Source organism: Peromyscus maniculatus, chromosome 1 (assembly GCF_049852395.1).
Source record: "Peromyscus maniculatus bairdii isolate BWxNUB_F1_BW_parent chromosome 1, HU_Pman_BW_mat_3.1, whole genome shotgun sequence".
Taxonomy (NCBI): Eukaryota; Metazoa; Chordata; class Mammalia; order Rodentia; family Cricetidae; genus Peromyscus; species Peromyscus maniculatus.
Window position 1 is genome coordinate 60,159,014 of NC_134852.1, and position 16,464 is coordinate 60,175,477.

General features: G+C 50.4%; 1 protein-coding gene and 1 pseudogene across 1 annotated transcript; both read left to right on the forward strand.

Moving 5' to 3' along the window:
* The first annotated feature begins 734 nt into the window (after positions 1 to 734).
* On the forward strand, positions 735 to 1,390 carry LOC102905200 (BPTF-associated chromatin complex component 1 pseudogene; annotated as a pseudogene).
* A 6,789-nt stretch (positions 1,391 to 8,179) lies between these two features.
* Positions 8,180 to 12,335, forward strand: Dbx1 (developing brain homeobox 1). The gene is made up of 4 exons (XM_006990106.3): positions 8,180 to 8,546; positions 9,118 to 9,219; positions 11,125 to 11,327; positions 12,000 to 12,335. Exons 1-4 carry the CDS (start codon positions 8,180 to 8,182, stop codon positions 12,333 to 12,335), a joined length of 1,008 nt encoding a protein of 335 aa, XP_006990168.2.
* The last annotated feature ends 4,129 nt before the right edge of the window (positions 12,336 to 16,464 follow it).

Below are 16,464 nucleotides of genomic sequence, written 5' to 3' on the forward strand. Positions count from 1 at the left end.
TGCCAGAATGACCCTAGGATAAGATAGACTTGTTTACTGACTATGATTCTGTCCTGTGATTTCCTCCCGTGGGTACCTGCTAGGAAAACAATAATTAGAAAGCTAATTTTCATTACAATATGAAGGACCAATGGCCTTGCCTTTAATCCTCCCATGGGAGTCTGGACCAGACAATATTCTGGTGTCTCTACATTTCACATGAGAAATGAGTTTGATGCCCCCTCCCAACTTCTCCAATTAATTGGTCCTCATTCTACAATGACCTCACCTCCTTCTGATCCTTTTATGGGGGGAGGGGGGGTTGTTGGTCACTTTTTTATGTTGTTGCTGTTTGGTTTTGAAAAGATTTTTTCATACAATATATTTTGATGATGTTTTTAGCCTCCCCCAACCCCATCCAGATCTGCTCTCTCTCCCCACCCACCCAACTTTATGTTCCTTTTCTCCCTTTCTTTCAAGAACAAACAGAAACAAAACAACAACAGCAAACATATACACAAACTCACTCCAGGCCGTGGTGCAAGCCTTTAATCCCAGCACTCGGGAGGCAGAGGCAGGTGGATCTCTGTGAGTTTGAGACCAGCCTGGTGGTCTACAGAGTAAGTTCCAGGACAGCCAGGGCTATTATAGAGAAGCCCTGTCTCAAAACAAACAAACAAACAAACAAACAAACAAGAAACACTCACAAAAATGAAAATCAAGGGTGGCGTCTCCGTGAGGAGGTGTGCGGGGCCATGACGTCAGCGTCTACCAAGGTTGGAGAGATCTTGTCCGCGGCTGGCGCCGCCTTCATGTCAGCTCTTCGAGCTGATGATGCAGCTGCATCCAGTGTCGGACTCTCCCCCTGCCGGTGCCAAGCGGACTGAGGCGGAGATAGAGATGCTGAGGGCTGCTGTGAAGCGATTTGGGGACGATCTTAATCAGCTGTGTCATTAAGGAACGGACAGTGGCTCAGATAAAGACCACTGTAAAGCGAAAAGTATATGAAGACTCTGGCATCCCTCTTCCAACTGAGACACCTAAGAAAGGGCCCAAGAAGATGACATCTGGGGTCCTCTCACCTCCAACCGCCCCTCCATCCAGCAGCTCCAGTGTCCCTGAAGCTGGGGGTCCTCCCCTAAAGAAACAGAAGGCTGACAGCCCGACCCTGGACTCTGGCCTTCTCTCAACCGCTGCTGATGCTCCTCTCCTCTCCTGCTGAGCCCGCCACCTCTGACCCTCACTGTTCACTGTGGACCTGTGGGTCACCTGGGACTCTAAGCAAGGACTGCGTGAGAGAGGGTCAGAAAGCCACTGGAGCTGTCCACCTTGTTCCTGATAAACATGTGCTCTCACCCTCTGACCTCCGTCTGATGGACATTTTATACAGAAAATTATAATAAAAACTTCTCTCAGCAAAAAAAAAAAATCAAAACAAGCAAACAAAAGACTAATAGGACAAAAAAAATCTGAAAGCAAAGAAGAATGAAACAAACAAACAAAAACTATGAAAAAACCTTGAGTTCATTCTGTGTTAGCCAACTACTCTTAGGCATGGGGCCTGCTTGGAGTGTGGTTGATATGCCCAGTGAGACTCCATTGGAGAAAACTGATTTCCCCTTTGCCAGCAGGTATCAGTTACAAATAGCTTCTTGGTTAGGAGCAGGACGCCATGTCCATGCCCCCCCCCCCCAACCCAGTCTGGCTTGAACTGGGGCAGGCCTTGCGTGTGCTGCCACAGTCTCTGTGTGTCCCTATGTGCATCAGTCCTGTTGCATCTGTTGCCTTGGAGTTGTCCATCATCTGTGGCTCTTACAGTCTTTCTGCCTCCTCTTCCACATAGATCCCTGAGCCTCGAGGGAAGGGGTTTGATAAAGACATTCTGTTTAGGACTGAGTGCTCCAAAGTCTCTCACTCTCTGCACACTGTAGAGCTGGGGTCTTCACATGAATTCCCATCTACTGCAAGAAGAGGCTTCTCCAGTGAAGGCTGAGTGAGGCACTGGTACACGGGTGTAGCAATATGTCTTCAGGAGTCATTTTATTGCATTGTTCCTCTTCAGACTGATAGTATTGAGTTTCCCCCTAGGCCCAGGACCTATCTACTTTGTCTGTTTGTCTTTTAAATAGGGATTCCTGTTGTAATCGAGGCTGGCTCCCAACTCTCAATCTCCAAGCCCCATTATTTCTCCAGTACTGCTATTATGGGTGTCTGTAACCAAGCTTCCTTCTATATTTTCCTTGTTGAACATGAAAGAAAAGGGCTAAGAAGGGAAGGAAGCAAGAATTGGTTTCAAAGGGAGTCTCAGCTCAAAGACCTTCTCCCTTAAGGGCTCTTAAATGTTGGGAGAGATTAACTTAAAAAGATCTTTAAAATGTGTCCGTGTTTATGCTCTCGTGTATGCCATGCATATGAAGGTGCCAGAGAAGGCCAGAAGAGGGGTCAGATTGCCCTGGAGCTGGAATTACAGGCAATTGCGAGCCAACTGATGTGGGGATTTGGGAATAGACCTCTGGTCCCTTGGAAGAGCAGCAAGCTCTCTTTAACTGCTGGGGCACCTCTCAAGTCCCCAGGTCCAAGGACTACATTTTAATATTAAGACAGGAACTGCCCAGGAGACAGCATGACAGGCTGGCGTGGGACTCACTACACAGAGCACACATTTCTTATACTCAGCTTGGAAGGGAGGGGGTGGGCTCCAGGACCTATGCCCAACACACCGGTTCCCCAAGACAGCCTCTGCTGAGTTAAAAAAAAAAAATCAACCTCTCTAAGGGGCAGCTGGTCTGCACCCCAGAGAAGGCTGAACAGATATCTGCCTCTCTCCTGTCTGTGGACAAAAGCAGCCATTTTGGTAGGGAGAGGCCCCCTTCTCAGCCAGGCAACTTCACCTTCACCCAAGCCTCTCGCCAGAAAGGGTCAGAGACAGAAAATCAATAGGTCCCACTTGGGGTGAGAAGGGGGTGGGGTGGGTGGAAAGAATGAATCTGCGGTGTGATTAAAGCAACTGATGCCCAGGGCAAGGGAGAGGCTAGGGAGGAGACGCCCCCCCCCCTTCTTCCATGGGTGTCCAGCCAATACCTCCTGGTGTGAGCGGGCCTGAGGGGAGCTGGAGCAGGGTGGAAAGGGTCAGGATAGAGCCCGAGGGCCTGTTGATGGCTCTGAGACCCAGGAGTGGGTAGGGCAGAAAGTCAGCCCCTGCAGCCCTTCCTTGATGGCCAGCCTACCTGCTGCCAGCAGTTCCAGCTTCCCTCTTCCGGGAAACACTTCCTATTGGGCCCAAAGGCTGAGAGCTGCTGGAGCCCCAGAGCCAGCTGGGCAAAAAGCAGGAGTGTTTTCCGTTCCACAAGCTCACCTCTGAAAGGCCTTTAAAGAGCCCCGTGGCCCACCGAGGCCCAGGAGAGGCGGGCTTTCCTTAAAGACACACCATAAAGTGAATTGGAAGCAAACCTGAGTTAAAAGACTAGAACTGGGCTGGGGAGATGGCTCAGGGGGTAAAGGAGCTTGCTGCCAAGCTAGATAACCCAAGTTCAATTCCCGGGACCCACCTGGTAGAAGAAGAGTACCAAATCCTGCCAGCTCTCCTCTGACTTCCACACACACACACACACACTAGAATTGGGTAGGCAAGGAAAAGAGAAAGGAGTTTAACTTCAAGACTAGAGGGAGTGTGTGTTAGAAACACTCTGAACTTAATTCTCAGATGAGGTTTTGAAGGTTGAAGCCTTGACTCGCCACGATTCAATTCTGATCTCTTCAAATGGGCTCTGATGCACTCACTGCCCAGCACTCGGAGGCTGTACATCCCTGGAGGGGCGGGACCCAGGGGGGACTGCCAAGCCAGCGCCACCTCACTGGGCTGCCCTACAGAGAGCCTTTTTCTTTGAATTAAAAAAAAATTTTTTTTTTAAAGAAAAAGAAAAGAAAACACAAAAAAACTCACAAAAAAACACAACACACAGTTAACCACCTGTCAGGGCCGAGGATACAATGAGGGCCTTGGAAAAAGAGCTTTTCATGCATGCGTAATATATTTGTTGGGCTATTCACTTAATGAAGCTGATCAATGTGATGGGAGACAATGGTCAAGTTAATCTATTTAGTAAAATGTTTTGAGACTTTCAGGCTACGACGAGAAGGAGGGGGGCCTTTGGCGACATTTTCATTTAAATACCACTCTTCTCTTGGGCTGCACAAGGGGTTCAGGCAATCTATGTGAATATAATTTCTTATAAACGTGTCTTTAATGGGTTTAATTCACCCTTGCCAGCTGTTTGGGGAGCTATTTTGTAAGAGCAAAACAAACGTCGCGGGCCTGGAAAGCTAGTTAAAATTAGTTTCGGTCAGCGAGGCCAAGCTATATTTTCTAGAAACCATCTGCTTGATTGGCACAATAGAAGGATTTTCGAGGAAAAAGAGGGGAGAGGGTGTAAAAGGGAGGGGGGCTAGAATCGGCCGGGCCGCCAGTAGCTCCTTGTGGCCTATTCTAAAGGTGAGCCCCTCAGAGTTGTCTTAATAGAGGTTGGCGCCGCAGTAAAGCTTTCTGGCCCGCGCCGGAGCGCTCACTCCTCGCTCTATCACAAGTTCAGTCAGCTCTCTCTTCTCACTCACTCCCCACCACCCCCAAGCGGAGAAGCCTAGCGGCGGGTGTGATCCCTATCGTCGCCTCCCACACAGAGAACTGCCAGTCTCTCCCGTCTACTGCACTTTCCATGTGCCCCAGAGCCGAGGACCAGAGCCTATGGAATCCGCATCTTGCAAAAGGCTGCCTTAGGGCCCTGCGATCCGGAAGCTGTCTTTCACACGAGCTGGGAAGCTCCTCGCTAGGTGGCCCAGGTTCCTTCGTCAGGACTCTCCCAGGTCGGAGCAGTCGGCAGAGAGTCGGGAGGTTGCAAAGGCATTTGCCTAGCAGAAAGGGACCCTCGGGACGGATTCTCAAGCCCTCCTCTGGCAGCTTTGACTTCTCAGGCCAGGAGCAGAGGCTGTATCTCCAGCAGCCTGTAGCTAGCTGCAGGCAGAGAAGGGCCTGACCCCAAACCCGAGCTCCCACGTTCTCCCTCTCCGATCTTCTTTCTTTTGTTTTGCTTTTTGAGACAGTGTCTTGCTATGAAGCCTTGGCTAGCTCGGAACTCACTATGTATACTAGGCTGGTCTCGAACTCACAGAGATCCTCCTGCGTTTACTTCTCAAGTGCCGGAATTAAAGGTGTGCGCACCTTCTTTCCCTGGAAAGAGAAAAAGGTAGAAATCTCAACTCAGAATAAAGAACGGGAGTGATTTCTCCGAAATAAACTTGAAGATAACGACATTATAGCGAGTGTCAGGACTCACAAAACCCCTCGCGCGCAGGTCAAATGGCATTAGTCACAGGACTTAGGCGCGGCCGCCATGCGCGTGGCCCTCGGTGGCCACGAGTTTGAAAAGGCGCGTTCAGAAATCACTTTAAAGTAAGACCCGTTCCTGCAATTTTTTGCTTCCTTCGGATTTAATTTTGCTCTTTCAACAGCGGCCAGCCTCCCCCCCCCCCCCCCCGACCCTGTTTTTCTCTTTGTCGCCAGAGGAATTCTTAAGGGGTCCGTGTGGCTCAGCAAAGGGCGGACCTACCTTATAGTGAGTCAGGGCGGCCTCGTAAAGGCAGAGGTTTTGCTGCATTTGGATTGTGGATAAGCAAAACTGTTTGGGGATGTGGAGAGGAGTCAGGAGCCTGCCAGGGCAGTGAAAGCCACACCTCCGCGGAAGTAACCTTGGAAAGCCCAGCCTCAGACCCACCTGCTCACTGGCCCTTTCTCCCACCGGCAGAAACCTAGGGATTTCTGCTGGTAGAGGCTGAACTCCCATCATCCAGAGAGGAGGAAAGGCCTTATGCACAGAAACGCCAGCACCTGTAGTCACAACGCTCTTCAGAATTTCCGGGCTGCTCCTGGCCTCCGATGAGGAGGATGGAGGGATGGGGGTGAAGTAAGGAGAGGAGCAGGAAATAAGAAGGGAGGGGAAGAGAGATGGGAGGGAAAGAGGAGAGGGAAACAGAGAATGAAGCAAAGGGAGGAGGAGGAATTTTAGCCTATTTTGCTGAAAGACGTTATAAAAGAGGAACTTGGAAAATTCCTCAGCAGACCTGCCCCCTCGCTCGCACAGGGCCCTGCGGTGCTGTCTTGTTTAAATGGCCACGTTTGAGCTGCTCCTTTCTGGATAGCTCTTCCTCCTGGGTTCGGAAACTCGGGAGTTTCGCCATCTTCAAGCATGAATTCACCCAGAGTCCGGCCCAAACAACTTTCTAATTTGAATCAAGGGAGAGCTTTAGTGCGCTCCGTTCCTGGTTTAATGTGATATAAATTGCAGATGCACTTTCATGAATGGTTAAAGCATCGACATGGCGATCATCAACACAAAACGCCCCGAACAAAACCATCCAGAGAAATAAGGCTGGTTAATAAGATTTTTGAGAAAGCTTTGTGTTAAAAAGCGAAAAGGAAAAGCAGCTGAAAGTGACAGTTAGTTCATGGCTAATAGGATCAGGGCGGCCTGGCAGGGCTGCACACTTCTCTTTGGGGAGGGTTCAATCGCACTAAAGAAATGAATGGGACATTTAACACATCTGTCATCTCGCCGGGCCAGAAACCAGGCAATGGAGGCTCGGAGCCACCTCAGCCCTGGCCCAGGAAAGCCAAAGGAGGCTCACAGGGGTTCTGGTTGGAAAGGAGACATTTCCCCCAATGTGTACCTAGATCTTCCAGGTAGTTTTCACACAGTTCTCTCGAGCAGTGAATCCAGAAGCTGGGCAAATGTTCGAGAGTTAAGCGCCCAGCAGTATCTGGAGTTTTGTTCAGACTTTCGAGCGTCCTGGCTTAAACAAAGGGTCAGGATGGTGAGCTTCAGAGCTCCTAAAGGTTGGAAAAGCGATGCTGCCTGGATTGACCTACCGGAAGGAAGAGCACTTTCAAGGGTGTGAGCCCTTCCTAGGTGGAATCGCCTGTCCAGCTTGGGTCCCAGGTTCTCCAAGGCTCCTCCTCCAAGGAAGATCCCTGCACTCTGAGCAGAGTCCCAACAAAGTTCTCTGAAACATGCACATTCTCTCTCTCTCTCTCTCTCTCTCTCTCTCTCTCTCTATATATATATATATATATATATATATATATATATATATATATCCCTCTATTTCTCTCTATATACATGTCTCTCTCTATTTCTCTCTCTTTCCCTCTCCCTCCCCTTCCCCCCTACCCATTCCCCTTTCCCTGTCCCTTCCCCTCCACCTCTCCCTCTCCTCCTGTTCCAGGTTATTGGGAGTTCAAGGTGGATGGTGTTACTGCTTCCGCACCCACAAACTCTGAAATTAAACTATTCTACGAAAACGAAAACAAAACAACACCAATACTAACTCCCCTCAAATCTGCCCAAACCGGTCGGAGTGTCGTCGGATAGCACGAGGGCTTCTATTTTCAAGTTTCCCGAAGTGTGAGAGAGGGACTTCCAACCCATCCCGCGCATCTGCTCTACGTTTGCTATTGAGTGAGAAATAGCTGGAGACCAGAGACTTAGTATGTTTCATGCTTAAGGGCTTGAAATTTTCCACACGGCCCCTCACACACAAGGGAGAGTTATTTTACCGATAGCCTGGAGATGTACTTCTATGAATATTTATTGATTTATTTTCTAGGCTCAGCAGGGGGGCGCAAATAAATTTAGTGCGTTCTTTAAATAATTCCTTTTCTATGCGGCAAGATGTCATCTGAAACTTCTAAATAGGCATTTAATTATCCCGGGTGTTGCTTCAGAACAAAAACCCCCAGCGAGAGCTTTGGGGGCTCACTGTATAGTAGAGAGGCCGTCGATGCGCAGGGTTGATGCGCACCGGCCTTTGTTGCCGCCCCATTGTGCGGGCCATGCTTATGAAGACTAATCCAATCATAAATTGCGTCTCTGCACCAATCAGAGAGCCCGGAACCTCCCGCGAATGAAGCCCGAGTGGAGAACTTTGTTGAACTTCATTGTCAGAGCTGTCAGTTTTCAAAGCTCTGGAGCGGGCGGGCCCCTATAAAACCATCTCCTGGACGGGGAGAGCCACAGAGAACTCGCAGACGCCCAAGTAGGACAGTTACCAGGACACTGAGCCGAAGAGGGCACCACGGGAGGGGCGGGAAGCCAGGCGTTTGCCCTCCGGCCACGGGAAAAGGGGCTCCTGCACCCGCCCGGCTCTGACCATGATGTTCCCCGGCCTCCTCGCGCCCCCCGCGGGGTATTCCAGCCTCCTGCGACCCACGCCCACCTTAACACTGCCCCAGTCCCTTCAATCTGCATTTTCTGGCCACTCTAGTTTCCTAGTGGAAGATTTGATCCGCATCAGTCGGCCCCCTGCCTACCTGCCTCGAAGCGTACCCACTGCCAGCCTGTCACCCCCCAGGCAGGAGGGCCCCACAGTCCTCGCTGACTCGGGGACCTCGGACCTGGGCTCTCCGGGGCCCGGGAGCCGGCGTGACAGCTCTTCACAGACTGCCCTCTCCCCTGCCAGCGAGCCCACGTTCTTGAAGTTTGGGGTGAACGCCATCCTCTCATCCGCGCCCAGAAGAGGTAAGTGACAGCCAAGCCCTCGATCACATCCAGCGACCGAGCATCCTTCCGCTCAGTCCTTCACAAACGAGTTCCTCTGAGCTTGTTCGTGCACAGGTCCACGCAGGAACTCAGATCCCAAGGGCCAGGTCACGGATTATGAAATTTAGGTACTGAGGATTTAGGAGGAGGAAAAACCTCCCAATGAACTTGAGCCCCGGGACCACTAAGCGCAGCTACCCAGTCTGGCACGTCAGGGCGCAAGCGCTTTGGTGTCTGCGTTCCCGCCCTCAACACCTAGGAGACTTTTTTTTGCTTTAAATACAACATGCGTATTTAAACATGTTTAGTGTGTTGGTATATATTATGGATGGATCGGCAACATCCCACCCCACTCACCCCCATCCTATTTGCCTAAGTCTCTGGAATGGAGAGGGTCCTAAAAAAGGGAGCTAAAGGGATTCACCCAAATAAGACAATGCTACACAAATTTATTTTACTAGGTGAATACGCCTGCTGCAGTGTTAATTATATCTTGTATATGACGTAGTGATCAGGCACATGACCAAATTCTCCCCACCTCCCTTACTAGAAACATCGCCGGCTTTGCTGCAGAGCCCCCCTCCTAAGACGTTCGCCTTTCCTTACTTCGAAGGCTCCTTCCAACCCTTCATTAGATCCTCCTATTTCCCAGGTAGGTCTCTTTCGCGTTCGTTGCTCCAGGCGGGGCAGCCCGCCCCCAGTCCGGGCCGTCACTCCCTGCCCCGAAGTCGTATTTCTCCGTCCACCCCTCGGGGTTACTCTCTGGTTCAGAGGTTGCGAGGCGTACAACATTCACGAATCCGTCGCGCCAATTTGATACCCCATTTAGCACAAGCAGTGACTGCTTGACACTACGCACCAATTCCCTGCTCTACAAATTAGCAAGAATTGTCATGGTCGGCATTTGAGGCGGTTCCCTTCCCGGCGAGGAGCTGTTGGCATCCCTTCACGCCGCCGTTTCCCACAGAGTCGGTGCACTTGGCCACCATTCGCCACAAAGGTCTCAGCACCGTGACCAATTGGCCAGCTCCTCCGGGCAGCCACACGCAGACCGGCCCTCGCCCCTCCACGCCGCCAAGAAACACCTACCAGCCGCGGCTAATTTCCCTTTAACACTCATTCAGGGCTGGGTGGGTTTTTTGTTTTTGTTTTTGCTTTTCCACCAGACCGCATGGCATACCCTCTTGTGTGGGATGCCTGGGGTCGCCCCGGGGTAGGAAGCAACGATCCTCCTGCGACCTTAACCTTCTCCTGCCAACCTGATTTCCCAACCCCATATCTTGCCCGCGGGCTCTTTTTGAGAATGAAGAAACACTTGGCAGAATCCGGCACTGGGTACTCGTCCACAGGCGAAGCACCCTCAAAAGTTTTCATCCTGGGAATTTTTGAGTGTTCAAACGTCAGCTAGAACGCTTTACAGCTGTTTAAAACTCAGAAAGCAGGGAAGCCCTTAGATGGTGACGAGTGGGGGCTGGGCATGACCAGGACAGAATTCCCAATAACAGCAAAAGAAACTAGCGACGGATTTTTTTTTAAAAGTGTGGGGGGGGGGCGGAGAAACTCCCCATCACCACCATTCAGGCTTTTGCCCACAATGGAATTTGCTCCTTTCTCCCGCGTCTCAATGGCCTAACAAAAACAACCCGAGCTTTATAAATAGCTTTTCGTGTCCATTTAATGTGAAAGATTGGGGGTAGAGAAGCCTCTACCATCACTGCTCCCCCTATGGTCTCGGCCTGCAGTTGTGTTTAGCTTGAGTGTAAATCTCTTTTGTCCCGGTAATATATGGCTCTCGCTGCTTGTCCGTAGCCTTTTGCGGTTAGTTCATTACTACACAATTACCATTCACGCTTCGTTAGCGTCTCTGTTTCTTTTTGTTTTTCTTTTTCTCTCCCTTAAAGTGAAACTCTCCCCCTTTTTATAGCACCAATTCCCAGTGGGAAGCGGTCAATGTGCTAATTAGACGCCACTTTCCTTGTATTCAGGCCGATTTCTTTACGTTGTTGGGGGGGGGGGGAGGCAGAAAAAAATCATATTAAAAAAAAAAAAGATGAATGACTGGATTAAGTCAAAGCGGATTTTCTCCTGTCCGCCAAACCAGCAAAGTACCTTGTTTTAAAAAATACACACGTCACCAAGGTGATTGCGAATCCGTGGGTCTTAGAGGGAACGCCAGTGTGTGTTGCGTGGTCTCGGAGGGATTATTTATTTTTATTTTTGAAATTTACTTTATTCTGTTGCTATTTAAGCTGGTTGGTGCGTCTTGAATGGTAGGGGTTGGGGGAGCAACAGGCGATTGTGGCCTCTGTTTTCGTGGTTTTTCCTAATCCGGGTTTGCACGGTTGAAAGGGAAAGTTATTTGTGCGGAAAGCGCCTTTCACTCGGGCAGGTTGTAGGTTCTCGGTCTATTCTCTACCGGGAGAAAAAGGAGTGCTTTAAAGAGATGAAGGGACCCGAGAGAAAGGGAGGGAGAAAGCCAGGGAAAACTGCTTCGGGGAGGTGGAGGCTCCCGCTCTGCAGGACACCCAGCTCACTCGTCACCTCCCCCACCCCGCAGCGTCCTCCAGCGTGGTGCCCATCCCCGGGACGTTCTCCTGGCCGCTGGCCGCTCGCGGGAAGCCTCGCCGGGGCATGCTGCGCAGAGCTGTGTTCTCCGACGTGCAGCGCAAAGCCCTGGAGAAGACGTTCCAGAAGCAGAAATACATCAGCAAGCCGGACCGGAAGAAGCTGGCGGCCAAGCTGGGCTTGAAGGACTCGCAGGTGCCCGCGGCCTCCACCGCCCCACCCTCACACTCCACCCTAACCCGTGCCAATCAATTGCAAGAACTCTCTCCGGCTTAGACCCGCAGTGCAGCTGGGGAAACCTAGGCCTGGCGGAGGAGTAAGCATAGGAGCCAAGTTATTTGAGGCTCCCCAGAGCAGCCTGCTTCCCCCCTCCCATTTCAGTAGACCCAACGCCCCCACCCGCTCAACTGAGTCAAGTGCCGGAGGAGAGGGTGGATGGAGGGGTAGATATATGGATGGAGAAATGCATGTGCATAGATAGGTGTGTATGCATGGATAAGTGTATGCAAAGTTGGGGTAGGTGAATGGATACATGAATGGGAACATGGATACATGAATTGGATACATGCATGGATGAGTGGATGAATGGATAGGCTGAATATATGAGTGCCAACATTCCTGGATGGGAGGGTGGGTAGAAGACAGCAGGAGAAAAATGAGGAGCTACGAGGTTAGTAAGGAGTAACTCCGCAGAAATCACCTTGAAGGCAAGAAAGACAGCTCCCTCCCCCGTGTTCCCAAGCCTGGGTCCGGAGGGCTATGTCGCGCCCCCCGCCCCCCCGCGCGCCCTCATCCCCACCTCCCCACCCCCCACCCCCGCCTGGCAGTGAGCACACTCTGACTGGCTTTCCTGTTCTTCCCTCACAGGTGAAAATCTGGTTCCAGAATCGACGCATGAAGTGGCGGAACTCGAAAGAGCGCGAGCTCCTGTCTAGCGGGGGCTGCCGAGAGCAGACCCTTCCCACAAAACTAAACCCTCACCCAGACCTTAGCGACGTAGGCCAGAAGGGCCCTGGGGATGAGGAGGAAGACATCCCGGGTCCCTGCCTGGCCTACCATGTGCCCCCTGACCCTCGACACCTGCTGGAAGGGCCCCTGCCGGGCTCTCCTGCGCACTCCAGCAGTCCCGGTAAACCCTCGGACTTCTCTGATTCCGATGAGGATGAAGAGGGTGAGGAGGACGAGGAAATCACCGTGTCCTAGGAGCCCCTCTGGCTCCCGGCTCCCGGACTGCTGCGATTTTAAAATTGGAGAGGGAGCGCCCACTCAGTGACTGCCTCTGTACAGGAGCCTGGACTCTGCCTCTTGTCACCACAGACCCACTACCTTCTCAGGGGTGCCACAGCCCTTTCCGCTGTCCCAAAGAGACATTTCCTTGCTCCATGATGCCACCTCCAAACAGTCTTAACTCCCACAAGGGCCACATGGTGTCTATTTATTGCAAACTATTTTAGACAGGGTGTGCAGGGGGTGCGTGCGTGCGTGTGGAAGGGCGTCTCTAGTCCCCCCTGCCCCGGCTTACTGTGAGCCAGGTCCTGTCCAACACCAAGCCTGTGACCCCAGCCTCCTAGATGGTCATCTTCCTGCAAGGAGTAGCAGCCAGTCGTTCTGTTTTCTCACCATGAGAGTAGAGAGCACAAGAAATTCCAAAAGAGAATGAATGAGGGCACAGTTATGCCTTCCCACCTAAGAGGAAAGGACCAGCGAGCATGAGCATCTTACGTCTGTCCTGATGCTCCTTTGGGGGAGGAAGTGATTTCTCTCTGTAGAGAAGAGTGTGTCTCTATTTCTATTTGATTCTGAAACATTTCGCTTCCTCCACACGTAGAACATGTACACTCAGGACTCTGCTTTGTGTCCTTTTGTTATTTTTTTGGGGGGTGGGGTGGGGGGGTTTGCAGGCTGCCAAGCTGGAGGCACTGGAGTGTGGACTTTTGTGCCTCTTTGATATTTTTTTTTCCTCACAGCTTTGCTGTCCGCGCAGCTTTTATGAGCTGTGCTCTCCTGTGTCTATATATTTTGTATGGATATTTTATACTGAGGTTATTGTGAATGACCAGAATGAAGGGCTGGCTACATCTCTCTCATTATTTTTCTCTGCAATGGTCTTTAAAGTTTAAAAGATAGCTGTGTAACTTCATAACTTATAAGGAAATGCTTATTTTGTATTTTTTACCATGTACAGAGCTTTTATATATGTATATATGTATCAAATGAACAAATGTCAAATAAAAGGTAGAATGGATTGGATGGCTGAAGGGCATCATTAATTCACAGAATGTGAGAGCTGAAAGGAACAGAGTTGGTCTGGTGGATACCCAGAGGGTAAGCTATTCTAACAGCTGTGTATGCTAACTGACAAGTAACAACCCCAGTCAGAGGGTTCCAAGAAGTTGAGTTTGCAAGGATCCTCCCGTTCTTGCAGACTGAGTGATGGGCTGCAAGCAGTCAGTGTGGTGCAGTCTCCCCAGACTGCATGTGGTTTGCATGTTCCCCCTTGGAAGGGGGAATCTTTTTTAGTCCTCCAGAAGGCTTGAGAGCTAGTCCTGATTTTTCTTATAAGGCCTAACTCTATCACGAATGTCAGCCACAGTCACGGCCTGTGAGCCCAGATGCAGTTCCAGGCCCTGGGGTCTGGGAGTGAAAGGGGCAGCCTGATGACCCCTCCCAGCAGTGGTGCTTCTTAGCCATCCCCTAAGAGAAAGGGGCTCTGCATCAAAGTCTTGGAGGGGGCTTTTGGGCCCCGTGAGAGACTAGTCTCTGTCCCATGCGCCTCAGACCTACAGTTCTTTGTGAACGCCTAACTCAAACCTGGAGAGTCAGAGAAGTTGCCAGACTCCAGTGAGGCCGTTTGTATGATCATTGAAATGTGAGGCCCTTTGTATGATAATTGAAATGTGAGCCCATTCTCCCTCTTCAATAGCACAAACCCCATGCTGACTTCTTCAGCGCTTGCTCCTGACCTTGTGACCAGGTTGGTGTACACCTAGCCCTGAGAACTTGGAGAACAGAAATGTGCTTGTCTTGATAATGATTCCAATTCAAGAAACCTCCCAAGTCTCCTCAACATGTGGTCAGTGTTCTATTCAAGTTTCTTTGAGACAGGGATTTCTCTACTGTGGCCCACACATTCAGAGGTGGAGAGTCCGGCCAGAAACGGCTGACTTTTCCTCCCTGTCAGCCTGAGCCCACAGCCAGCTATGAGAAGGCTTTAGTGTTTGTTGCTGGAGTTCAAGCACTCAGGAACGCCCTGTACTCACTGTGGCAATGCACCGCAGCTGGGGGGGAGCGGGGGGGGGGGGGGGGGACAGGAGGGGGGGCGAGAGGGAGCAGCTCCAGTGCCCACCAGAGCAGGCATTGGCCAACAGTGTGGTTCACAGAGCAATGGGATATTACTCACCCTTTAATAGGGAGTCCTGTCACTGCTTCAACGTGGATGAGCCTTGAGGGCATTATGCTAAACCACAGCCATGTGCAAAGTGACATGCTGTAACTGCATTCCACGAGGAATCCAAAGTTTGTGAAATCTACTGAGAGTAGGTGTGTGGTCTTAAGAGACTCGGGGAGGAAAAACAAAGGGGGTGCCATTCAACCAGTCCACTGAGTTCCAGTTTCACAAAACGAAAAAGTTTTAAAGCTCTGTTGCATGGTAACGTGAGTGTAATTGACACTACTTGATTATATAGCTAGTAATGGTTGACACAGGACTGCACACACACAGTCTGAAAGCTACCTGCCACATAAGCCTGAGACAGTTTGGATCCCGAAGACCCACGTAAAAGGTCAGGCATAGGGGTGCAGGCCTGTAACCCCAACCTTGGGGTGATAGAGACAATGAGACCCCAGAAGCTCATCGATCAGCCAGCCTAACACATCCATGAGCTTAAGGTTTAGTGAGAGGGCCCGTCTCAAAAAGTAACAGTGAAGAGAGATGGAAGAGAAGAACAGACATCAGCTTCCATACCTATGTGTGCACATACATACCACACATACGAGAGAGAGAGAGAGAGAGAGAGAGAGAGAGAGAGAGAGAGAGAGAGAGAGAGAGAGAGAGAAGGGAGGAGGAGGGGGAGGGGGAGACAGAGAGAGAGGGTGCTGAGCGCCATAGTTAACAGGAAGCCTGCAGCAGCAGTATACACCCCTAATCCCAGCATGGGAGGCTGAGGCAGGAGGATGGCCAGAGTTTGAGACCGACCTGTGCTGTGTAGTGAGTTCAAGACCCTGTCTTAAGACATAAAATAAAGGTTGTTAAAATGGCAACTATTATAGATTTTTTTTCCCATGGCAATTTTTAAGTTTCAGAACCATAATTTTGGAAGCCAGGCATGGTGGCATGTCTGTGATACCAGTATTCTGGAGGTGGAGGCAGGAGGCTCAGAGTTCAGGGGTAATGTTAGCTATATAGCAAGTTCGAGGCTGACCTGGGCTGTATGAGATTCTGTCTCAAAAAAGAAAAAAAGTGAAGTAACTTGGAATAAATACTCACATATTGAAGAAATGAAGATTCTGAAATATCAAGCTAGTGGGATGGTTCAGTTGGTAAAGGGTGCTTGCTGCCAGCCCAGCGACTTTAGTTCCATCCCTGGGACCCACTCAGTAGAGGGAGAGCCAACTCCTGTAAAGTCTCCTCTACCTCTTCATGCACACCATGGTACACACACACACACACACACACACACACACACACTGAAAATTTTTTTTAATTCAGCAATGTATTAGTCAAGGTGTCTATCTCTTGAAGCAAGTAGCATTACAGCAGACAGAAGTATTTTAAAAATATTAATAAATCATATTGAGATCAAAGAATTAATAATAAGTGCTAAGAAAGTCCAGAAAAGAGAAAGGAAATACCCAGCGATCTTCTGAAAGGTGTGTGCTCCTCCTGCATGCACAGAGCCTGACTCACTGAGACATCCAAGTGGCCTGTTTTGTGTTGTCTCAGTGTCTCTCATGACTGAGCATCACAAGGGGACCGTGCCAGCTTCACATGTCTCCACCTGGTGTCGGTGATGCCTCCTCATACACAGTAGGTTGTTGCTATATGCCCAGTGTGGAAATGAACGAAAGAAAATAAGGGACAGACACACACGGATCCAGACCTTAGGCCTGGGAGTCACAAGGCTTTGAGGCAAACCAAGGGATTAGTTAATAAAAGAAAACAGGGGCTACAGAGATGGCCCAGTGGTCTTGCGGAGGACCTACATTTGATTCCTAGTATCCACATGGCAGCTCACAGTGATATGCAACTTCACTCTCAAGGGATCCCATGCTCTCTTGTGGCTCTGAACACATCAGGCATGCACATGGCACACATCTAGGCAAACCTTTATAT